The sequence below is a fragment of the Phascolarctos cinereus genome, unplaced genomic scaffold (assembly GCF_003287225.1).
Source record: "Phascolarctos cinereus isolate Bilbo 61053 unplaced genomic scaffold, phaCin_HiC Scaffold_4;HRSCAF=312, whole genome shotgun sequence".
Lineage (NCBI taxonomy): Eukaryota > Metazoa > Chordata > Mammalia > Diprotodontia > Phascolarctidae > Phascolarctos > Phascolarctos cinereus.
The window spans coordinates 135,050,895-135,074,978 of NW_027555847.1; the positions used below are offsets into that span (position 1 = coordinate 135,050,895).

A 24,084-nucleotide genomic window follows, 5' to 3' on the forward strand; every position below is an offset into this window, starting at 1 on the left:
GAAGACAAGAAAAACAAAACTCATTTCAAATACATGTAGTCATGCAAAACAGATTTCCATATTAGCCATTTCCTCCCCCGAGAGAGAGGGAGAAGAAAATATGCTTCAATCTGTACTATTTTAGTTCATTAGTTCTCTTTCTGGAGGTGGATAACATGTTTCATCATGAGTCTGTTGACATTGTGGTTGGTCATTGTGTTGATCAATTACTTTAGTCTTTCAGAGTTGATTATCTTAAAAATATTGCTATTGCTGTATAAACTGTTCTCCTGGTTCTACTCACTTCACTTTGCATCAGTGGACACAAATCTTCCCAGGTTTTTCTGAAACCTTCGTCCCCTTCATTTCTTACAGCACAACAGTATTCCATCACATTTAAATACCATGACTTTGTTCAAACATTTCCCAAGTAATGGGCGCATCCCCTCAGTTTCCAGTTCTTTGCCACCACAAAAGGAGTTACTATACATATTTTTGTGCATATGGGTCCTGAGATATGGAATTATTGTCTACAATGACCCATTTTTACTGTTCTTTGCCTTGGAACATTTTCTTAGTTTTTGGCTTCTTCATATTAACAGTGTGTCATTTATCAATTAATGAAAGTGTATTATACTGAATTGTACAGAATTGCACCCACAAATGTATACATTTCATTGATGTAGAGAAAGGGTATCATTTATAGCTAATTTAGGTAGAAAAGCAGATTAATATAAATTGCTTCATAAGAATTTTGCTCTTTGAGATCTTCAGAGAAAGATGGTGATGTTATTCATATTAAAGGAAATATGTAGAAGTGTATTCTTCAAGGCCTCTTTCCAGGCCTTTTCAGATTTTTAAAAGTGTATGTTGTCTGAAGAAAGAACTGGTGAAAGAACAACTGACTAGTAACCATATTACGCAGAAAAAGAGTGAGGAATGTTTGTTCTGTAGTTGCTAAAAAGTAACTTGTCTGTAGAATTCTTCATGGCTTCCAGTGCAGAGGCCGAATGATGCCATTATGGATCAGCTGACAAATCCCCATCTTGTGAAGTACAAGCCGTTGTCTAGAGCTCTCTGTTTATTAGGCTTTGGGAAACTTGATTCAGTTGTCTTGGGTTATAAGGGTTCATTGTGTTTTCTACACTTTGCTATCTTCTAAGAAGATGTGAACAAAGGATTTAAGGTTTTGTTCCTTGAAAGGTTAGCTTTATGACTGATGTTGGATCATAGAAATGGGGGTAAACCTGCCATATCTAATATATAAAGATTATTCTTTAGGTATGTGCAAGAGGTTATCCAGCGGGGTCGCTCTTCTGTCAGGCCAGCTTGTATGCCAATGCTGAATGTGGTACCAGCTGTCTCCGACATGGACCTCTCCGAGTCTGAGTAGGTGCCACTACGCTTCATGTGTTCTCTATACATCTAGGAACCAAGGCCCCAGGGGCCTGCTGTTCTAGACCACAAAAATCACTAGCTATTGAATAATTTATCCATTTATTCCTTCTATCCTTCACCCCACAATTAGGGAGCTCCCACACTACAGAACCAGCTTGGCCTTGGAAATGGACAAGGCCTTAGAGGGTGGAGATACAGCCAGAGCCTGCTTTTTTTTTTTTATGACATGCAGCCTTCCATCCGCAGTCTTTTAAAGGGAGACATTTTGATATCAGTATAGCTAGGGAAAGTATTCAGGTTTGCAGAGAGTTGTTGGCCCATACATATATTTTGAGTCCATGGTCAATTGAAGATTGGAAGGTTGTTGCCGCATTTTCCTAAAAGGGGCCTGTGTTTTATAGCAACCCAACTCCTATACTCTTTTTGCCGCCCCCACCCACCCCCCTTTTTAAAGCATCCCATCTGAACTTTGGAATTCAGTTCTCCAAGAGTGGCTCATTTATAACCTAGTCAAAAAAGACAGGTTTCTTGAAAAAAAGCTCTTTGAGTTAATTAAAATTATTAACATAAAAGTATCTGTGGTGAATGTAGTATCAGTCTGCTTACTATGAATCTGTATGCTCAAAAAATTCTGATACTCTTAGATGAAATCACAACTGTAGAAAATACTCATTTGAATGACTACTTAGTCAAGACCCTAGAAATCAAAAATGACCCCACACTTTCCAATATATCCATACCTTCTGGCCAAAATCCTTACGAAGTAGTGGTACAAAAGAATGAGAATGTGGTTTGTAAACACAATAAAAATCACCATATTCTGAAGCACCTGCTGTGTTAAATGTCAGAACCAATGTGTTCCCCACAAATTGTGTGTGTTAAAGAAGGAATTGGCACTAAAGCCACAGCTCCTTGCTCAGACATTGTCATCTTAAAAGCCTTTGCCAGCTTCTCAGTTCAGTAGATGGAAAAGCTTCTCGACCAGTGGCTGAAAGAAACTATCTCTTTTTGAAAGAATTACTGAAGAATTGTTTTCTGTTCCCTTTTCTTGCTATTACCAGAGGCAGTAAGAGTAAGTAAGCAAAAGTAGTCCATACCCCAGATGATAAATAAGTTGCATTCTTTTTCCATTTTGTGGAGCCTTAACATCAAAGGAGTCCTGTTTCCAGGAAGGTAGGTTAGAGGAAAGAGACAATGATCTGACCAGGCAAGCCTCCTGTGTGTCAACAAGGATACTGCCTCTGTTTATAGATCATAATCCCAACTGAAGCTCTGTGAAAATGCAGTGCCATGAGGACTTAGACCTTGAACTAGAGAACTTCAAAAGCTCCTTCCAACTCCTTAAGGTTTTGCAATGCATATATTGAGTGGGACGTAGATACTAAGCTTCTGAATGGGAGCCCTCTTTCTGGATAGCCTCTCATATTAGGTTAGAGTTTCCCTAGCAAGAACTTTGTGATCACATGAACTCCTTGCTCCTATGCATCAGGTCAGCTGCTCCACTGGGGTACAGGGGCATCTGGCACCAAAGCCTCTCTATTCAGCCCGTGAGTTGTGGTGCCGTGGACTAACTGACGTCGCTGGTGGTGTGCCTCAGCCTCACTCACAATCTCCTGAGTGTATGGTGGGCTGCTGTCGCTTCCAGACACTGCCTGAAGAACATTATAAAGGCTTCTGGAGAAACCATGAGCCCCAATTCAGGCAATTGCAAACTCTGTTCTGGGTAGTTGACTCCTGTGTTGTAGAAGGTGTTGTTAGAGAACAGAAGTTTTCATTTGAAGCTCAGGGCTGTATAACTCAAAGTAGATGTCATGTCAGAACAGTTTAAAGGGATTAGCAGAACTGTGGGGCCTCAGATAGTGGTGCCATACTTATTGGGCTCCCTGAAAACCTGCCTGACACCCGCAAGATACTTTTTATACTACTTGGTCCTGCTTTTCTAGCAGGGAGGAGGAGGAAAAGAGGTAATTCATTGAACATTTAAAATCAATATAACTCATAACTTTTAGGTGCTTTATGATTAGGTTAGAACCCTGATAGGGCATGTCCCAAAAGTAGATTCAGTTAAGATAAGCAATATAAACCACCTTTCTCCTTGAACAGTATAATTGTCCACTTCTCCCCCACCCCACCCCCAAAAAAAGTTTTGAAAATGTGATTCTATAGCATACCAACTGTAGGACCTGATTTAGTGTGGGATTGAGTACAGAAATTCACTACTTACAGCCCCTTAAGAAACCCAAGCTTTGTCATAACATTCAGCTGATAAAAGGACACAGTGACCATAGACATAGGGAATACCCTCCTGATTGTTAACCAGCCTTGTGCACAGGGTTTCCCCGAGGTCTGCCAGTGGCCATGGGAGTAATGGCACCGTTGTATGTGCTGGGACCCTGGTTAACAGCAGTAATGGCTAGCATTTACATAGCACTTAGAAGTTTGCAGAGCACTTTACATATGTTACTTGATCCTCACAACAACTCTTCTGAGAAGGAAGTGCTGTTATCCTCTAGTGACAATTATCTTGAGGCAGAATTTGAGCTGAGGTCTTCCTCATTCCGGGTACAGCACACTATCCATATGAGGCCAGTTTCAGGCAATGCCACCAACCTACGAACTACACAAATACAGTTCAGGGTGGTTGAGAAAAGGAGTGCATGGGCAAAATGCAAAATTTCTGCTTCTACAAACCTTAGTGTTAGCATTTGTCTTTGGTTGGTAAGGGAACACTTCTATTTCTGATGGTGCTTCTAGGGGAAACCGAAACCTTAAGGCTGGAGATTTCTGTGAATCAACTCTTAATTGATAGAAGAGGGAGGGTAAGCAGGTTGGTAGGTCAGAGCTATAGGTGTCTGCCTGTTAGTGTTTTTCGATTGGCCAGAGGATAGGATGTAGACCCTTTAGACCTATTCCAGTTCTTCTTTAGCTGGCCTGCAGCAGTACCAGGAAACTGTGGGGGTCACAACTGAGCACTAATCACAGCTTTTAGTGTGTGCGTGTGTATGTGTGTGTGTACATTGTGCACCTGTTCCACTGGATGCAAACCTTTTGTGGATTCATGGTAGGAAGTGCTTTATTGTATCCCTCTTCCACAAAAAGTAACCAACTCTTGTTTTGCTTTTGAATCCCAGGGCAAAGCTACAAAAGAAGCTGGGAAATAGCAGTGCTCCACCGTGCGATACCATCGTGGTAGCTTACTACTTCTGTGGAGAGCCAATCCCTTACAGGACCTTGGTCAAGGGGCGTGTGGTCACCCTCGGTCAATTCAAAGAACTTCTGACCAAGAAAGGAAACTACAGGTGAGAGCAGAAATGTCTGGCCTGGTGTCCCTCACACAGGAAACTTAGTTACAACCCGGAGGCCTAGAGAAGCGCAAGCAGGAGCTTCATTCTTCATTACGATTTCTCTGGGTCTTTGTTCTCAGAGATTTCTTACCTAGGCATTTTGGGGCAAGTATTTCTCCTTGCCTCCACAATGTGCTACCAGCCTACCGAGTTTGTTTGGCATGACCCAGGTTTCCCTCTCAGCTCTTTCCAGGTTGCCTCATGGATTGTGAAGTAGCTGCAAAAGCTTAACCACCAAATGATGGCATTTTCTTCCAGCTTCTCTTTCCCTTTATACCTTTGGAAGAAGAGGCATAACAAATCAGATAGTAAGCTCTGAAGATCTGTATTTTTGATGTAAATTTTTAAAGAAATAACCCAGTCACCTTCCATGAGAGGCTCTGGATCAGGTGGGTGACCAAAAGGCCTAGTTACTGCCACTAACTTTTGTAGAAGTTATATCCCGTAATAATGGAAGTAGATTTTTTATTTTTAGTCTAATCAGTTATCTATATTTCATACTTTAGAATTCCTATGTACATCTCATTGTTTCTACTGGCAACAGGTCCTTCCATCATAAGCCCCTTTTTCATTGTATTAGAGAAACAGAAATAAACTGTGAGAAGAATGCCTAAATTAAAGGGCAAGACTCTTTTTTTTTTCTTTTTGGTGAGGCAATCCAGGTTAAGTGACTTGCCCAGGGTCACATAGCTAGTAAGTGTCAGGTGTCTGAGTCCAGATTTGAACTCAGGTTCTCCTGACTTCAAGGCTGGAGCTCTATCCACTGCGCCACAGAGAAGGATTTGGCTGTTGTCTCTTCTAGAAGTGGTACCAGGAAAGAGTCAGGGACCTGGATTCAAGTTCTAGTTTACTCCACTGACCAGGTCTGTGACTTTGGGCAAATCATCTACCCTCTCTTGATCTCTTGAATTTACTCTGTAAAATGAAACTCAGTGGTCCCTTCACTCTAATATTGAGTAATTCTATCCATTATGTCCATGTCCACTTTCACACAAAGCCAGGCTGTATTCACATGGCATGTTTTACAATCCTTGCATGCAAAACTGATGGAAGAGCCCCTTCCTTCCCAGTTAGAAGTGACATGACCTTCCTCTCCATTATGCTCAGCACCAGCTCAGAAAATAGTGGAAACATAGCTCAGAGGAGAGAGGGAAGCAGATGGTCCCTATCCCTCCCTACCCTTGCATCTCATTCAGCTCAACAGTACTCTGATGCTGGGTTTACCTTTCCCCTCATAGTGCTCCTAGGAAGGCAAGCATGCCCACAGTGCTAAGAAAGAATACACACTATGTCATTTGTTCCTCCTCTGCTGTCCCTGTGCATGCTTTCCACACTGTCCTCCCTCTGCACAGGGGCAAAGACAGCAGAGGCTCAAGTGAAGCAGTTAGCCCTTGTGACAGGAAAAACAAGTGCGTGCGCTCACACACACACACACACACACACACACACACACACACACACAGAAAGTCATTAACGACCTCCTTTCAAAACAGGCAGTCCCAGCCCTTTGGTCCCCTAGAAATCCTGTTCCCGGCATCTCATCTTAGATCTTTTCCCAGGGCTTCTGCTAGCGATACTTCCCTTGTCTTATACCAGCTACTTTAGCAATTTTATCATGGAAACATGTTAATAAAAAGTCTGGGAAAATCTTGCCCTGTGAACTCATTTTAAGGGTGTGAACGGTTGGGGAAAATTAACAGCTCTACAAGAGACCCAACTACTGCTCTGCTCTCCACACCATTCCCTTCCCCCCTACACATAAAAACACACTGTGCCCCCACTTACAATCTCTCCATTGGCCACAGCCTGGAGGTTAAGTCTACAGCTATTGTTTGGGGATTTTGGGTGGAGGATAGATAAACAGAGCTGTGTTGTTTTCCCATTTATAAACATGCTCAAGTTATTTCCAGCCCGTGGGCTTCAACATGCAGCCAGCCCGCAGGGCGGGAACCAGCTCTGGAGGATCTCCCAGTAAAGGTTACAACCAGTGATTCATTGTTACCAAAGTGGCTCTTCTTGGGAATTACATTTCAGGAGAGGAAAAGTCCTCTGTCTTGCCAGCCATGTTGGTAAGGCACAGCCCAGCCTAGCCTTCCTGGATAAGTTGGCCTATGTGGGCGATCAGCCAGGAGCAGGGGCCTTCTGTTCTCAAACCTACAATAAAGGGTATTTGTATCAGCAAAGTTGGGGGAAGGAGTGGTTATCTCATCCAGCTCCCAGACTCCTGGCCCAGTTAACACATAACAAGTGCTCATTTAAAAGCTTGTGTAATTGAGTTGAACCATTGGAGACTGAGATAGACATTGATGTGAGTAAAGAAGTTGAGAATGAAGCCAAATCAGTGTCCGTATCAGTGTTTGTTATTGGTGTAAGGGTATCCCAGGACTTTCAGTTACCCCCTGATACATAATCACCCCTTATTCCTGTATTCATTCAGAAGACATTTATTGAGCAGAGCCTGTAGCTGGAGAAACCTGAAAATAGTTACAAAGCAGTGGGTATGAGCTGAGGCAGTATAGACTACAGAGGATATAAGACAAAGGAGACCTGAGAATGGAGGGTGGTAAGTTAGAAAGGGCTTCTTAGAAAAGATGAGTTTTGGGGGCAGCTAGGTGGTACGGTGGATAGAGCACTGACCCTGGATTCAGGAGGACCTGAGTTCAAAACCGGCCTCAGACACATAACACTTACTAGCTGTGTGACCCTGGGCAAGTCACTTAAACCCCATTGCCTAGCCAAAAAAAAAAAAAGAAAAGAAAAGATGAGTTTTGAACCTGATTTTGAAGGAAATGATAAATGGAGAGGCAAAAAGATTGTAGGTAGCGAGGAGAGGGCTGAATAGAGACAGGTATCAGTGAGAAGCTTGTATTCTAGATAAGGTGAAAAAACTGGAGCAGAGACTTTACAAGGTAGGATTGAAGACGTGAGAGCTGGGCATGGGTCCCTTCAGTCATTGTGTAGGCATAGACTTAATGACTATGAATCCTGGTGGCTCCACTCTGTCTCCTTGCTGGAAAGAATCATAATTGACCTACAGATACCATATTCCTTAGGAGGCAGCATGATGTAGAGGATGGAGTGCTTGTTTTGAAATCTAGGAAGGCCCGGGCTTATGTACTGCCTCAAAAATTTACTACGTATATGACCTTGGACAGGTCACGTAACTGCTCAGCCTCAGTTTCCTCATCTGTAAAACAGGGATAATGGCCCCTGCCTCACAGGGATGTTGTATTATGTGTGATAGTATGTGGAAAGCATCATTGATCAGGGAGATCAAAATAAAGGTCCAATTGTGGCTTCTTATATTATTCCAATTCCTCTTCTTGCCAACTCTCCCTCACCCAATGTCCTTCTGTCTTGCAGATACTACTTCAAGAAAGTGAGTGATGAATTTGACTGTGGGGTAGTGTTTGAGGAAGTTCGAGAAGATGATGCCATCTTGCCCATTTTTGAAGAGAAGATCATTGGGAAAGTGGAGAAAGTTGATTAATCCCCTAGACTTCCCATGTCCCACACTCTTCCAGGTTGGGCACCACTGCCGAGGAATTCGGAAACAGAGAGCAGTGCCGGATTGGCACACCCTGCTCAGCTCTCTATCCCAAAGGGCATCACACAGGCCCCATCGGGCTGAAACCTCCTGTGGCCCCTCCCCGGTCAGCATTGTCCACAAGGGGTTGAGGATTCTCCTTTGAGAACCTGCCTACATGCAAAATATTCTATGTAATGTAGTGTTGTACAGTTGTACTAGAAAGTATATGACCTTGTTTACTAAAGCTCATATTTTTGATATATTGTAATAAAGGAAGATATTTCCAGTGTCACAGTGCTCTTATGTAAATGTCAGACCTATATAGGTACTTTGGAAATCGCCAAATGTGTACAGCCATTACATCTGTCCCAACTAAATACCATTCCCTCTACCTGCAAAGCCCCAGCCCCCATATCTTCCATCTGGGTGATTTTATTTCATTCTCTCACATTATCTTTGTGTATGCTTGTAGGTGGGGAGTGGAGGGGTCAGTCTTGGAAAACCTGTCAATGCAGGTGCTGAGGAGGAAAGAAATCCCACCCTTAAGTTAAACCCCCAGAGCAATCAATATCCTTTGAGACCCATCTACCTACACACACTCTTCTTGGGAGTCTAGCCAAGGCAGCCTTGCCTCTTCCTGTGGGAACAAGCCATTGATCACTTACTATTTAATGTTCTCTCTAACATAATTTGACCCAACTCTCCATGGAGGAAACTTGCCCAGATCAGAGGTCAGAGCTTTAGCAGGATGCTTTGAAGGCAGAATTGCTGTCAAACAGCAGATTTACTATAGCAGAGGTTTTGGATACGTAGCCCAGGGTCACATGTGGCCCACAACACCCTCCCAAGTGTGGCCTGAACCAGATTAAGATGTAATTGAGAAATATTTAACAAAATAAATGTAGATAATATTACATTTTAAAACTAAGTCGATAGGTGGCCCACAGGAATCCTTGTGTACAGATTGGTGGTCCCTATTTCTATTGATACCACTGCCCTAGAGCATCACTGAATTGATCTTGGCACTGAGAGAGATCAGGCCTCTCTCTCCCACCACTCCCACCCCTCTCTGTAACTTAAGGCCTGTCCTCAGAGGGGAACTTGCCCTCACTGCTGCTAACTACATATAATGTCCGCTGTGGTTTTCTCACTGTCCTTCCCTGATCTGTCTGAGGCTTGGTCCCTAAGCTCCTATCTCAGGCAGATCAGGACAGGACATCGACGGGTCATCTAGCCTGGGCCCACTGGAAAGGCGAGGGATCGACCTCCTCTCTGGCAACGTCGAGAGTGACCAGGCCTCTCTCCTCACCTGTGGCTCCCCTGCTGCTCTCCCTTCAGCATGGCCTCACTTATGCCCACATCTCACTAACTGGGACCCCAGCCCCAGGTGGGCACAACAAAGCCCCGGGAAGGAGGGCAGGGGCCTCCAATACTGTAGATGTCACCGAGTGCCTTGAAACGCAGTCTTGTCATTTGCCTGCCACTGTGTGAACCCCAGCAAATGAGAACTTGTCTTCATCCAGGGAACTAACTGCATTTGACTCTTCAATCTTTTTAAAGTTCTAATTGTTATCCTCTGTCCAGTGAGATGTTTCCTTGTGGCCCGACCATAGCCCTTTTTCATTTCCCTGTTTCTAAAGGGTCTCATTGTAAATATGTACATTTTCTAAGGCCAGCTTAGCTGCCCCAGACCATTTTTCATGCTCTGACTTGTACAATTATCTTTTCAAAGGTACTTGGATAATAATGAAATTAAATAAAATTTTAAAAAACACAAGCGTCTGCTACTCTTACTGTGGTTTGCATGGAACTGAAAAAGGTGGGGATGGGGTTAGGGAACAAGGGGCAGGAGAGGTCTGTTTCACTAGAGAGGTTACCTTGTCTCCACCTCAGCTTCCAGCCCCTTCAGTGGTAAGGATCTCCAGGTTTTGTTTGTTTATTTTAGAGCTCTCTCAAGCGCTCCACAACCTCCTTATTAGGGTGCCTGATAGCCCTAGCTATGACAGCTGACCAGACATCAGGAGAAGGAACCCTACCTCATACAGATAGACCTTGGCATTTTTCAGCTCTGCCTCTCACAGGTGCTAGAGACTATGACAAGTCCTTGTAAATGTGAATGTTTTGGGAAAGAAACAGTAATCAAAGACTGCTGCAGGCCAGTCTTTTTCAGATGTAGAAGACCAGCATGCTGCCAATCCCACCCACCCACCTACCTATCCCAGAGCTATCAACTCACAGCCCTCCCCACTACCACCACCACGTATAACCTGGGCTACTCTACATCACCATAACTGTCTCCAAATACCACCCGTTGGCCTTCCCCACCCCTCAAGTGGTATCCAATGGAGGTAGAAGGAAGTGCTAGTCAAAAGAATTGGGGTCCTAGGTTATTAAAAGAGGAAGAGTTGAGTATGGTGTTGGGGCTACTGAAGAGACTATTTACCCCTACCTGATCTTGCCTCATGAAACAGCAGCAAAAACTAGAGTGTATCTTCTGCTAGAAGTGGACAGTACAGACAAATCCACCATCTTGTCCATCAGGAAGACAATCCTTTAAGAGAAAGGTCATGTCTGATAAAACCTTTGGAGAGACCTTTGGATAAAACCTTTCGGAGGGAAGACTGAGATTAAGAAAGACTGGGAAAGGCTCCTTGCAGAATGTAGGAATTTAGCTGAGTCTGGAAGAGACAGAGATGTCACATTGGATGGTTGTGATTTTTTGGAATGTTGGGGGTAATTTTGATTTCTATACTCTCTCTTTAGTCAGAGGGAGGGGACTGTTGATCACATAGTGGAAATATTCCTACATTCTTGAAAGGCTATGCCAATGAAATATAAACTGACAAACACTACCACTGTAGAAAAGCCATTAAGCACAGGCTTAGCGTCACTGTGTTCCTGTCCAGCCTGGTAAATTTGGAGAAGCTCATTACAGGGTCAGTGACTAATTTTTTCAGCCATAGTCATCCCTCTCAACTCGAAGGGATTGCAATCAATAGAGGGAATCATCAATATATGACAAGGATCTGTGATTTTATCAATCAGAGAGGCAGAGTCGTTTGCAATCTTTCTTTGCCTTTGTGTGCCTTCTATGAATTTTAGAGTTTCCTGAGGCTAAGGTTAAGTGACTTGTTCAAAGCCATACAGCTAATGTCAGAGGTAGGGATAGAAATTATCCACTTAGCCAGGCTACCTTACTAAATAAGTATCCGCACTTAAATCTTTGCAGTATTGTATTAGTTGTGCACCAAAAACCTGACGTTTCAAATGTTACATAATTCTCCCCTCTATAGCACTTTATAATCCTCTGGCCAAACTGTCTTGCTTGCTATTTCCACACCGGTTCCCATTTCCATGCCTGGCTGTCCTCCATGCCTCAAATGCTCTACCTCCTCACCACCCCTTATAATTCTTAGTTTCCTTCAAAACTAGGTTTGAATGCCACCGCTACATGAAGCCTTTGCTGATTTCCTACACCACCTTTTGTGCCCTGTCTCTCAAAACTTCTTAATAGTCATTTATATATTAATATACAAGCATATACATATGAATATGAACACCAGGGCCAGGGTGTTTTGGAACTGAACCTTTAAGCAGAATTCTGGCCTAGAGGGAATCAGAACTGGCCAAGCTTGCTCCTGGGACCTTATCTCAGTTAGAAATAGCTTTGAAATTAAAAACAATCTAGTCTGAAATGAGCACTTCTAATTTTTTTACCCTGGGATATTATTTCTGAATTGTATATTCTCTTTTCCCCTGTAAGTAAGGCCTAGAAAACATTCAAGCGTGTAGAGGTGAGACATAGAAGGGGAAGAAGTGAATGCCAGACTAGGGAATCTGGTTACAAAGGGAATGGAGTAATTTTAGGAAGTAGTAAAAAGTTAAATCCAGGAAACTGAAGAAAGCCTTCATATCGGTTCAAAATGGAGAACCTGGTTCCCCCGGAAGTTGTTACAGATCAGTGAGGCCTAAGGCCCAAGGCAGCATCCTTTATAACACATCTCCTCCCATAAATAAAACAGTAGGAGTGTCTCCTCACAACCCCACCTCATGGGAAAAGATCCTTTACAATCCTGCCAGAACTCAGCTGCACAAAGCCCTCCCAACTAAAGGGGAAGGGTCTGTGTAGATCAGAAAGGGAGTCAAGATAGACTCAGCTAATGTCTAAATTCTCCACCTCCAGGTCTCCAGCTCCCATGGATGAAGGTGTGTCCCTTGACAGAGGGACTACAAAGCAGAGAAAAAAACAAGCCTGAGGGAACTGGACCAGGGTTGTCCCGACAATACCTGAACTAGCCTCCACTGATAGGCCTCTCCTTGGGGCAGCTAGGTGGTGTGGGTGGAGCACTAGCCCTGAAGTCAGGAGGACCTGAGTTCAAATCCAGCCTCAGGCCAAACACTTAACACTTACTAGCTGTGTGACCCTGGGCAAGTCACTTAACCCCAATTGCCTAAAAATTAAAAAAAAACAATAAATTAAAAAAAAAAATAAGGACCTCTCCTTTCCTTTCTCTCCCCCCTCCCCACAAGCATCAGGGATAATCTTGGGCTCAAAACTTTTATTATGGAAGCCCTTCATTATGGAAGGCTTCAAATTATCTTGGTATTATCTGTTCTCCACTCGATCAGACTTCTCCCCCATTACTCACATCTCCGCCTGCTTCTCCCCCCAAGAACCCTACCCAAGACACCAAGAAGTGGGGAAGGGAACAGGATAAATGAAGAGATGTTAGGTGCCTGAGAGAATGAGGAGAGGGAAAAGCAGAATGAAGTCAAGGGCCAAGGTGATTTAATTTAAAAGTTCTGAATTCTCCAGGACCTCTGGGATGAGTGGCTGAGGATAGGGAAGAGGCCAACTACAATTCATCTTTGTGCTCTTTGCTGTTATTGGCTCCAGCCTCCTGGGAAGAAAAAAAGTGTCAGTCAGTCAACCAGTATTTATTAATTTAATAGCACCTACTATGCGTCAGGCACTGTGCTAAATTTTAGTGATTAAATAGGCCAAAAAACAAATCAACAAAAAGCCACCCCAGCTCTCCAGGAGCTCACAATCTAATGAATGAAACAACATTCAGACAACTATGTACAAAGAAGATATATATGATGATCTATAAAATAGATATAGAATATATAAAGAATAATATGAATATAATATAGAATAAAATAAAGAAGATATATCATATAAATATATAATGATATATAAGGTAGATATAGAATTTACATAAAGAAGAATATAGAATAAAATAAAAAGATATATAGTATAAAAATAAAGATACATATGGCATGTATATTGGAGGTAATCTCGGCGGAGGGAAGACTGAGATTAAGGAAGACTGGGAAAGGCTCCTTGCAGAATGTAGGAATTTAGCTGAGACTGGAAGAGACATTAGAGATAGATCATCTGGTCTTTCCCTTCCCACTCCCCTTCCCAATTCTATAGATGAGGAAATTGAGCCCCAAAGAAGGGAAGACACAAAGACACATAGGTAATAAATTGCAGAGCTGAGATTTGTACCCAAACATGCTGACTCAAAATCCAGTGTTCTTTCCATTGGGGTACAGTCTCCAAGGTCCTATTCCTAAGGGTTTTACCCTTTTTCTGTGTCACCCCACCTCCAGAGCATAGAATACCTAAGGTTTGAGATCATCTAGTTCAACCTTCTTATTTTACAATACCAAATAGAGGAAATGACTTGACTAAGGTCATTGTTCTTTGCCTGAGTCCCCTGACCCCAACAGAGCAGATGCCAGGCATCTTGGGGAGAGGAAAGAAGAAGAAAGGGAAGGGGATATTAGGAAGGAATACCCACCGGGATGGGGACCTCAGATTTCTCCGGCTCTGGCAGGACACCACCATTGTCTAAGAATTTGGAGAAGGTCTCCAAGTCCCTGGCACTTTTATACTCAATCACCTGCCAGAGAAAATGAGTTAGAGGTCTGAGGGGGAGACCTGCCGAGCTGAGCGCAATCCCCCAAACCACTCCCTCTCCACCCAGAGCAGAAGAGCTTGCCTTCTCCCACACATTACCCCTGCCCCAGGGCGAGGAGAGAACAGATCCTCTGAGAGACTTGCCCCCCAGTTAAGTCTATCCTTCCCTCCTCTGCCACCATCCCAGGACCCCAACTTGATTGTGCTCCAAGTAAAAGAACCCTAATTATGTCTCTAGACACACAGGCAGCTGGACCCACTTTCAACCAGTCGCAATAATATAGTAATTTAAGGCTCATAAAGTGTTTTCCTGGGGCAGGTGTTATTGGGTGGGGGGAGGAGGGATTGGAGCACACCCTGTGGAGTTAGGCATATGCATATGTTCAGCTCTCAGAGTAGTGTGCCATTTTACAGATAAGCAGTAAAGTGACTAACCATGTTCCTACATCAAGCTCAGATCTCCTGACTCCAAGTCTCAGGTGCTTTTCACCATGGCCTTTTGTCGAGAGGGGAGTCGAGAGGGCTACTGAAGGGAGCTGCTAGATAATCCAGCTCACTGGGGCTCTTCTCAATGGGCAGGATGGGACAGTTGATGTATGAAAGGATTGATTTCACTCTAGCCTCCCCAGCCACAGCTTAATCAACTGAGCATTTATTAAGCACCTATTGTGTACCAGGAAACAGCAGTATGCCAACCCCTGGCTGTCCCTGGAGTCTCACCTTACGGCCTGGCCCAGCTGGGAAATATTTAAGGGTGGGGAAGCCCCGGACGGTAAAGGCCTCCAGCTCATTGGCTGTGGAGTCAAGTTCAGCAATGATGATGTCCTCATGGTCCTTGTATTTCTCTGCTAGGTCCTCCCAGGTCTGGGCCATCTCCTTACAGTGTGTACACCATGGCGCATCTGAGGCAGGAAGGTAGACAAGTGTAGAGAGTCCTTACCACCGAAGACATTGCCCCCCACAAGTCTGATGCCCTTACCCCTGATGGAGGACCCTACGACCAGGCTCCCAGAGCCCTAGAGGGAAGGCATACTATTGAGGTCTCCTAGGGGAGACTCTGAGGCCAGGAAATGAAGCTGCTGGAGCTTCCCCGTCCCTCAGTGATACTCACAGAACTTCACAAACACGTTCTTTGACTCATCAAAGGCTACTTGTTCAAAGTTCTTCCCTACAAGAACCTTGACAGGTTTCTGGTCCCAGTCTGGTGGGATCGCCTGACTCCGGAGTTGGGGCTGTTGGGAAGGGACAGGAAAGCAGCTGTCTGTATGTACTGGGGAAGGGAAAAGATGTCTGGACTGGCTCTGGCCCCATCTCTACCCTCCTGAGGACAGAAACAGAGTCACAGGGAATGGGAATCTACCTGACTCCTGTATTTAATGCCCAGGGTTTTGTATGGGGCATCTGGGCCTGTAAAAGCTGTGGGCTGGTAGCCCTGGGATTAAGGATACTCTGACTTCTACCCAGCCCTCCTGATGATAACACTTTGAGATGGGGACCTGGTATGCTCCCATTTGTGAAACAGGAACACTAATAGGCTGAGAGCTAGAGCAGAGTACCCGGGGGTCCCTCCTCCACATGGTTTTCTCAAAGTGTAGGAGGAACAAAGAAAAACCTGATAAGGAGATTTGTGAGGGGCTGACCTTGACTTTGCCACTAAGGACGTCTTGGCAGAAGGTGGTGACAGAGGCAGCCGTGATCTCCTCAGTGGTGGGCAAATACTTCTTGGTGGTATCAATATTGATAAAGCGCAGAGTTGGGGCTTCTGTGGCATTCATGCCAAAGTACTGTAGCACATGGTCATTCTCTCCAGCCACATCTACCACAACAAACAAGACCTGGGGGACAGATCAGGCCAGGCCACCAGTCACTGAGAACTGGGAAAGGCCAGCCCTGTCAGCCCACATCTCCCTCATCCCTTCCTCCCCGACATACTTCTCCTCTGAAAGGAGGGGCAGCCTCCTGGAAACCCGTCAGAAGCTCCTTGTGTGGGGTAAGTGTCTGGTTGATGAAGAGCACAAGGTGGTTGAGGATCCTGGCCCCAAAGATCTTGGAGGATGTCTTTGGGAGAGAGGGAAGAATGAGCCAGAGCCAAGGGTCCCCATCGACATCCCTCCCTGATTTACCTTCAGTTGCTCCCTCTCCAATGTTTCCTCTCCCCCATATCTCTACCTCACCCACAGCATCTCACCCTATAATAAATCTCCCAAGTATATCTCCTTAAGTGTCTCCCACACAATGCTTATTTGTGTACGTTTTATTTCTGACCTCCCTCCCACCCCTCAACATAATTTAAGCTCCTTGTGATCAAGGATTTCTTTGGCTTTGTAGCCCAAGCTCCCAGCCCAATGCATAGCATGTAATAAACACTTAATAAATGCTTGCTGAATTAATAAACAAAAGAATGGATGGATGGATGGATGGATGGATGGATGGATGGATGGATGGATATACCCCTTTTTTATCCAATTAGTTTGGGTGTGAGGGATTCTGTTGACAAAATCACTTCTTCGGGGCAACTGGGTGGCTTAGTGAATAGAGCTCTGGCATGGAGTCAGGAGGACCTGAGTTCAAATCCAGCTTCAGACACTTAACACTTACTAGCTGCATGACTCTGGGCAAGTCACTTAACCTCTATCGCTTCACACACAAAAAAAATCACTTCTGATGCTCACTGTCCCCCTTGGCTCTTATGATCAGAAGAGTTAGGGACATGGCCTGGAGCATTACCTGTCTGTTGAATTCCATGACCAGGTGCATGCTATGTACAACAAGGAAGTGGGAGAGATCTGCTTGGGTCAATCCTAGCTCCTCATCCACTGGATAATCTGCTCGCCCCTCATCAAACTGGAACAGCCACGCCAGGGCCAGAAAGGAACAGGGGAAAGAGAGAGATCAGGACCAGGGTGGCCTGAGGTCAAAGGATGAGTCTCAGCCTCCAATCTCCCACTGGCATTTGAAGTCCCCTCCCTAACCTATCCTCTCCTCTTGCCTTTCCTTATTTACCTTCTTGAAGAGGACCACCGTGTCCTGACTCACGCCATATTTCTGGAAGAGCTCTGGTCGGTCAGTGAAGCCAAAGGTCATATCAACAGCATCCTTTGCAATGGCCAAAAACACAGCCATATCTTCATCCTGGAGGTCCTGCATCCATGCTTAGATATGAATCCAGGGGCAACACAGCCCTCTTCCCAACACCTCCCACATACCTTAGTTCTTCCATAGTTCACAGACTATGGAATGTCAGAACTGCAAGGAACCATAGATTATACAATGTCAGAGTTGGTAGGGCCCTTGGAAATCATCTGGTTGGAATGCCTTCATTTTACGGGTGAGAAAATTGAGTCCCCAGGGATGGAGAAGGGGGTGATTGTAAGACCCATACTCAATCTCCAAGCTCACCTTGAAGAATCCAATGACAACAAGGTCCTGTGAATCAATGAGTTGTCTGGCTTCAGCCTCAGTCTCCAGCTGAGTGGCAGCAGGACCCAAGCGTCGCTTTAGCCAACGAACAATGCTCTCAGCCTCCTGGGGGCCTGCAGTGCAACCCCAAATGCCAAATCCCAGAGTTAGAAGAGACCTTAGGGCTATCTAATCCAACCCATTCCTGAATTAGAAGGCCCAGTCCAACATACCTGGTAAACCATTCTCCCAACTTTGTTTGAAGACCTCAAATGAGGGGAGCCCACCACTTCCCCAAATGGGCCATTCTACTTTGGGGTATCTCTAATTCTTAGGAAAGTATTCCCGACATCAAGCCTAAATTTGTTTTTCTACAGTTTCCCCCCAACTCTCCTCCTTCTGGCTGCAGACTTCCATTTAAGCTCTTCCCTCTTCCCTTGTCATATTCCCTCCCACATTTCCTCTTCCACATAAGCTTCCTCCAAATACTTGAAGACATTTATCATGTCATTTCCCCCCATCCCTTGCAAGTAGTCTTTTCTTCTCCAGACTAAACATTCCCATTTTTCTCCAATTGACTCTCATATGACTTAATCTCAAGGCACTTCCTTCCCCAACCTGATCATTTTTCTCTGGCCTTTCTCCAGGTTTCCAGCATCCTCCCTGAAACGTGCCCAGGACCAAACACAATTCTCCAGATGCAATCTGCCCAGGGCAAAGGACAGTGGTACCATCACCCCCTTAGTGCTGGATGGTGTACCTCTACGAATGCCAGCTAATAGTGCACTCAGCTTGTCTTTTTCGCCCACCATGTTACAGTTGTCTCAGATAGAGGTTGCAGTCCACCAAAATCCCAGATATTTTTCAAAGAAACTTATGCACCCAGATTTCCCTTCTCCCTCACCTTATTATACTCTTGAAGTTGATTTTTTGAACCCAAGCATTAGATTCTACATTTATCTTTATTAGATTTCATCTTTTCAGATTTGACCCAGTGTTCTAGCCTAGCAAGAACTAACTCTCTCAGCTTTATACCATCTGGAAATTTAATTAGTATGCCATGTGCAGCTTTATTTTTGTGTGTATATTTCATTGATGCCTTTTGTCTTTATCATCTATGCCTTTATCAACACCAATGTTTAAAAAAATTAAATAGGTCCAAATATTTCATTTAATATTAAATTAAATAGGTCCAAAGAGAGATCCCAAGAGCACTCCACTACAGACCTCCTTTCAAACTGACCTGGAGCTATTAGTGTTTTTGATGCAGACATTCAATCAGTGCTAAATCCACCTGATTAGACTATTTTCCAGCCTACACATCTGTCACATCTTCAGGAATAGCAAGGGAAATTTGATCCTATCTCCTCCCCTTTGGGGTCAGGGCCCCAGCTTCCCCTTGGCCCTTGGAATAAAGCCAGGGACACCAGAAAGAGAAATAACCCCGAGTTCCCTCCCTCCTCCCTCCTCCCCCACTACCACCTGGGTCTCACTTCTGGGAATGGTTCAAGGTTACCAGGCAAGAATCAACAGGGCCAGAATGAGTCAGGACTTCCGGTTTTTCTGGCTCCCATATGGACTTTTTTGAAAGGATGGTTCGGGACAAGTCCTAGAATGTTAGCGCCTTCAGAAGGGCCCTGAGAGGTCATCTAGTTCAGGGGTTGTTAACCTTTTTCATGTCATAGCCCCCTTGGGCAGTCTGGTGAAACCCCTGGACCACTTCTCAAAATAATATTTTTTTTATTTTGGGGGAGAAGGGTGAGGCAATTGGGGTTAAATGACTTGCCCAGGGTCACACAGCTAGTAAGTGTTATGTGTCTGAGGTCACATTTGAACTCAGGTCCTCCTGACTCCAGGGCCAGTGCTCTATCCACTGCGCCATCTAGCTGCCCCTCAAAAATAATATTTTTAAAATGTATAAAATAAAATACTTGAGATTACCAAGAAGGCAATTATATTGAAATGCAGTTACCAGAACATTTTTGAAAACAGGTTCACAGCGCCCAGGTTAAAAACCTCTGAGATTCTAGATCAACTCTGTTCCAAGGCCACACAACGTCATGATGAAGCCAGGGGTAAAACCCAGGCCTTCTGACTCTCACTTGGTGGCTCCTCTTACTGCTCCACGCTGCCTGGATCTTGGTTAAATTGTTCACTGCTCCCTGTTAACATTCCCATTTGAGAAACTTATCTTGCCCCCACAAAAGTCCCACCCTGCCACCCTAGGCCCCTTCCCCACCTGTAAACTCCACGGGCTGGGATCTGTTCCCGTCCTGGAAGAACTTGAAGACAGGGTACCCCGTCACCCCAAACTCTACCACCAGTTTCATTTCCGCAGGGCCATCCACTTTGGCCAGCTTCAGCTCTGAGGATTCATTCTTCAACAAGGATGCTGCCTTTGCATACTCAGGGGCCAGAGCCTTGCAGTGCTTACACCAGGGAGCATCTGGGTAGTGGGTGGAGAGCTCAGTGAGTAGGGCCCCACTTCCAACTCCCCAGCCTTCCTGCATCCACTATTTTTGTCTTGTCTCTCACTCAGAAACTTTCTTTGGCTCCTTTGTCTTTAGTGGGGTTATTCAGCCCAGCCACCAAATTCTGGTCAACACCTGAATTGTCCATTCATGGCCAAGAATCCTCTCCTGGAAGCCTGCCTTGGTATCCTATCATTCGCAGGGGCTGGCCATCCTTTGTGAGTTTAACTGAAGTGTCTCACTGTCATCTGACTCAACAGATAGTAGAAACTAGAGTCAGAAGGGCTGTCAGTGAAACTCTGGTCTGAAGCCTGCGTTTTACAGATGAGAAAAACAGGCCCAATGAGAGAGTAGTCCCTTGCATTAGGTCACATAGGCAAGTAAAGCAGCTGATTCAGGCTTTGAACCCTGGGCTTTTTGAAAATCCTTGTCCATCTCCTCCACAATGAGGGGTCCCAGGGAGGGGGTGGACCTTCACCTGAATGGACCCTTCCTTCTCTTCTATCCCTGATGGCTCCCCAAGAGCTTCCTGGGGAGTATCCCAGTTGCTCTGGGATTCCTCATACAGAGTTGTGCTCCCTGGGCACCCTCTCCCATGCCAGGCCCCTTCTGTGGAAAGCATCTCTTGATGACCCACCAGGAGCTGGAAGGATGCTGGGTTTCTGTGTCTTGGAAGACGAAGGCCAGCCCTTGAATTGTGCAGAGGTGTATGTGTGTACATGCAGCTCATGCTGTGTCCTTGCCCATCTGTGTGTGTGTTCATGTGTATTTGTATGTCAGATGCTCTTCCTGCCTGAATGTGGCTCCAGGAGCTCACATTTCTTTGTTATATTGATTCAATGCTTCCCCATTAATTTTCTGTTCTTGATTTCTGGGTCTCCCAGCCTGACCTACAAAGGGATGTAAAGGAAATAGCCAGGGAGCCCTGTGAGGAGGCCAGGCTGGACTTTACTCTCCTACCCCTGCCCAAACTCACTGGGTTGGAGGGGAAGGAGAGGGTGTCCCTTTGTGTTGGGTGAGGACTAGTGAAGAGGAGAAAAAAGGTGGTGCTGTCCTCCAGCATTTTCATGGTTAACTCTGCAGTGGGAAAAGGTGCAGCTGGGCCCAGGGACTCTGGCGTCCTCCCCTGCTCCCATCTGTTCCCCAGAGCAGAAGTGGGGCAAGGCAAGAGCTAGAAAGGGTCATAGAGATCAAAGAACCATAGAATGAACATCTGAGCTGGAGGACACCTTAGATATCAGAGAGTCCACGGGGCTCATTTTCCAGAGGAGGAAAGAGAAGCCCAGAAGTGGAGGGTGGGGTGACTTATTCAAGGTTTCTCAGGAATTCAGTGGCAGGCTGGGGACTTGAGTTTAGGGCTTAGAAAGTCCAGCATCTCCTAGTTGGATAGGACAAAGGTCTGGTGCGAACCATACCAGAGCACTGCACAAGACCTCAATCTAATGCCCTCAGCCTGAAGCCCCACCTTTCCCAAGGCCTGCCGAGTGACTCCTTGGACCTCCCTTCTTTTCCTGAGCCTCAACTCCTCATTCCCTCCCCCAATCTCAGAGTGTGTTGGGGAGTAGGGGGTGGGGGGGGTCTTCTGGGGGCAGCCCTTCCCCCATTCCCTGCACTCACAGAACTCCACCAGCAGGTAGCGGTGTTCTCGGAGAGCCCGAGCAAAGTTGTGTTGGGTGAGGACCAAGATGTTGTCCTCTTCCAGAAGTTCATCAGAGGGGGGTCCCGGGCTGGCCTCTTCAGGAGCTTTGGCCTCCTCCTCCTCCTCCTCCTCCTCCACTCCCTCCTCCCCATCCAGGCCCCAGGCCCATGCAGTAAGCAGAAAGAGCAGCAGGAATGAGTGAAGTCTCATTGTTGGGAGCAAATGCTGGCTGGTGTCTGTGCACTGGGAACGGGGGTGGGGGCAGATAACAAAGGGGGGGACCAAGGACCTGCTGCCACGTGGCAGTGCCTGGGCCTCAGTACCAGGTGCGGGCTGGAAAGATAAGGCCCGGCCACAGAGGAATTGGCTGGAGCTGGGGCCAGGCTCTGGGAGTAAGTGGGGCTGGAGGGGGGGGGGATGGGGGGGGACACCGAGAGGGCAGCCGAGAGGTTTGGGACAATCTCTACCCGCTGCGCCTTGTCAACCAGGCTCTAAATAGCCTCTGACCTTAATAAAGAGGGAGGATGACTTAGCTCGGTGGGGAGGGACACTCCCTCCTTCAAGGACCCATCCGGGGTCTTTCGGCCCCAGCCCCACCTCTCCTATACAGAGAGACACGGAGACAATCTCTAAGGTCTGGGGAGCTACGTACTGATGGCCCAGAGTCCAGGGTGGGGAGAAGAAATACACCTGAGTCAAGAGACAGAAATCACTGAAGTTTAATGGGAACAGTTGAGAACACAGACAGCAGGGAACTGGGGGCAAGGACAGGAATCCCACAGCCTGGGGGGTGGGGACAGGCAGGAGCACAGCCCCTCCTTCTCAGGCAGCCCAGCCCCAGCCATGCTGGGGCCACCACAGGAATGTGACGGAGGAGGGCAAGGGACACAAGGCAATTCTGATGAGCTTTGGTTACAGACACAAGCCCCCGGCAGGTGGGGAGGGATGGCTGAAGATGCTCCCCACCTGTTCCACCCCACTCTATTCCCGCCTGTCCCTGGAAGCCTCCTCCAGGAAGATGACTGTTGGACCCTGAGTGGGGAGGACCAGGGTAAGGGGATGATGAGAGTCAGGGTTTGTATAACCTGGTACAGACACAAAAGGTTCTTTTGATGGGGTTGAGGGAAAGAATTATGGAACTGCCCCTTCCTACTGAGCTTGGATGGCTAGGAGAGTTATGTAATGGAGGAAGAGGATCAGGTCAGGTGCTTTGGAATCCCTATTGGGGGAGGGGAATTGTGCTGGGTCCCCAGGAGGGAGACCTCCAAGGAGAAGGAAGAGGGTAGGCGTGGGTGGGAGCTGGAGAGGGAAGAAGTTGGATGCAGCCCCTTCCCGGGCTAAGGGTGTTGCTGGAGGCCAGAGGAAGGCCCCGAAATGGGAGGGATAAAGGAAGGGGGGACCCACACCTAGTGCTCCAATTATGGGCTCTCAGCCCCACTAGCAAGGTCCCTGCCAGCCTGGCCCAAGGGTGACCTTAGACCCCAATGGAGGCTGAGGCAGGTGCAGGTGGGATAGGGATTAGAGGGGTTGGATAGGGGGGTGGGGGTCAGTCCTTCCAGTCTTTCTTTATGTTGAGGTCCCACTCCCAGGAGAGATGGTCTGTTTTGTCATCATCCGTGAAGAAGGACTTGATGTGGTAGGTGCCTCGAACAAGTAGACCCTTGGGGGCTTCCTCCATGGGCGTCAGAAACTCATACTCCTCTGTCCTTGGCCCATAACTCCCCACCATGTACACGGCCTTGTCCACTGTGGATAAGATACGGTCAGGAGCTGTCTATGGAGACTGCCCTGCCTACCCACCTCAGACTTGGGGCTTCTAGAAGGCAGGACTATCCCCCCCCCATTCAGTACAAGCCCTCCCCAATGATAGGGGCTCTCTCCTTGGACTGGCGTGATCCTGAGGTCGGGGGACCATGCTGTCTCCCCTTTCTCCCTCCAGGGTCCAGTAGAGGGCTCTGCCCCCAGGCAGTTCTAAGGAAAGTGAGGATGGTAGTAATGGATGCCAGAATCCTGAGGCCCCCAGCCCCCATTCTAGTGCCTGTGGCTGGCCTTACCTCGTAGCCCTTTGCGGTAGGTGTGATGCAGATACTTCAAGCCACAGACAATCTCCTTGTTGACCTGCAGGCAAGTGAGAGGGTGGTCTAAGTCAAAGAAAAGGGGTCTTTGGAACTGGAAATGGACTAGAGTTAGGATTTCCCACTAGGGCAACAGACAGGAGTACAGCCGGAGCCACTTGGAAAGTCTGAAACCAAAGAGGGTGGATATCTGGGCACTCTAGCAACATGCCTGGAAACCAAGGACCCCCAAGACTGCGCTTAAGGGGCAAGGCCTCAGAAAGGATTAATCACTTCTGGGTACTGTGGTAGAGATCAAGGGGGAACACCCATTACAACCGA

The 24,084-nt window shown here is 46.3% G+C and overlaps 3 protein-coding genes across 7 annotated transcripts in view; 1 reads left to right on the plus strand and 2 right to left on the minus strand.

Annotated features, from left to right (window-relative positions):
- The window catches only part of AXIN1 (axin 1), a 157,645-nt gene extending 147,618 nt beyond the window's left edge, over positions 1 to 10,027 (plus strand). Inside the window, exons 8-10 of one of the 2 annotated variants that reach the window (XM_021006742.2) lie at positions 1,261 to 1,368; positions 4,509 to 4,676; positions 8,085 to 10,027. In XM_021006742.2, the coding sequence (XP_020862401.1) occupies positions 1,261 to 1,368; positions 4,509 to 4,676; positions 8,085 to 8,211 (403 nt within the window). In that variant the 3' untranslated portion in view covers positions 8,212 to 10,027. The remainder of the gene's footprint in view (positions 1 to 1,260; positions 1,369 to 4,508; positions 4,677 to 8,084) is intronic. The other variant, XM_021006743.2, reaches the window with a different exon arrangement.
- A 2,990-nt stretch (positions 10,028 to 13,017) lies between these two features.
- Positions 13,018 to 22,006, minus strand: PDIA2 (protein disulfide isomerase family A member 2). Its single transcript, XM_021006794.2, has 11 exons — positions 21,667 to 22,006; positions 19,818 to 20,024; positions 17,579 to 17,712; positions 17,183 to 17,320; positions 16,907 to 17,023; positions 16,112 to 16,237; positions 15,820 to 16,014; positions 15,291 to 15,411; positions 14,900 to 15,081; positions 14,061 to 14,162; positions 13,018 to 13,151 (listed from the first exon to the last, which is right to left on the minus strand). The coding sequence occupies exons 1-11, from the start codon at positions 21,896 to 21,898 to the stop codon at positions 13,107 to 13,109; spliced, it is 1,599 nt and encodes a 532-aa protein (XP_020862453.1). The 5' UTR covers positions 21,899 to 22,006; the 3' UTR covers positions 13,018 to 13,106.
- Positions 22,007 to 22,383: 377 nt separating this feature from the next.
- Positions 22,384 to 24,084, minus strand: part of ARHGDIG (Rho GDP dissociation inhibitor gamma) — a 30,349-nt gene continuing 28,648 nt past the window's right edge. For all 4 annotated transcript variants that reach the window (XM_021006859.2, XM_021006856.2, XM_021006858.2 and 1 more), the window contains exons 5-6: positions 23,743 to 23,806; positions 22,384 to 23,434 (exon numbers count right to left, since the gene is read on the minus strand). In XM_021006859.2, coding sequence (XP_020862518.1) covers positions 23,235 to 23,434; positions 23,743 to 23,806 — 264 coding nt within the window. In that variant the 3' untranslated portion in view covers positions 22,384 to 23,234. The remainder of the gene's footprint in view (positions 23,435 to 23,742; positions 23,807 to 24,084) is intronic.

Excerpts from the sequence above, each read along its gene's own strand:
- PDIA2 (XM_021006794.2), bottom strand. The coding sequence starts at position 21,898 with ATGAGACTTCACTCATTCCTGCTGCTCTTTCTGCTTACTGCATGGGCC. Across the intron at positions 15,412-15,819 it reads TCCTTAGTGGCAAAGTCAAG|CCCCAACTCCGGAGTCAGGC; the intron begins GTCAGCCCCTCA and ends CCTTCCCAACAG. Across the intron at positions 15,082-15,290 it reads GAACGTGTTTGTGAAGTTCT|ATGCGCCATGGTGTACACAC; the intron begins GTGAGTATCACT and ends TTCCTGCCTCAG.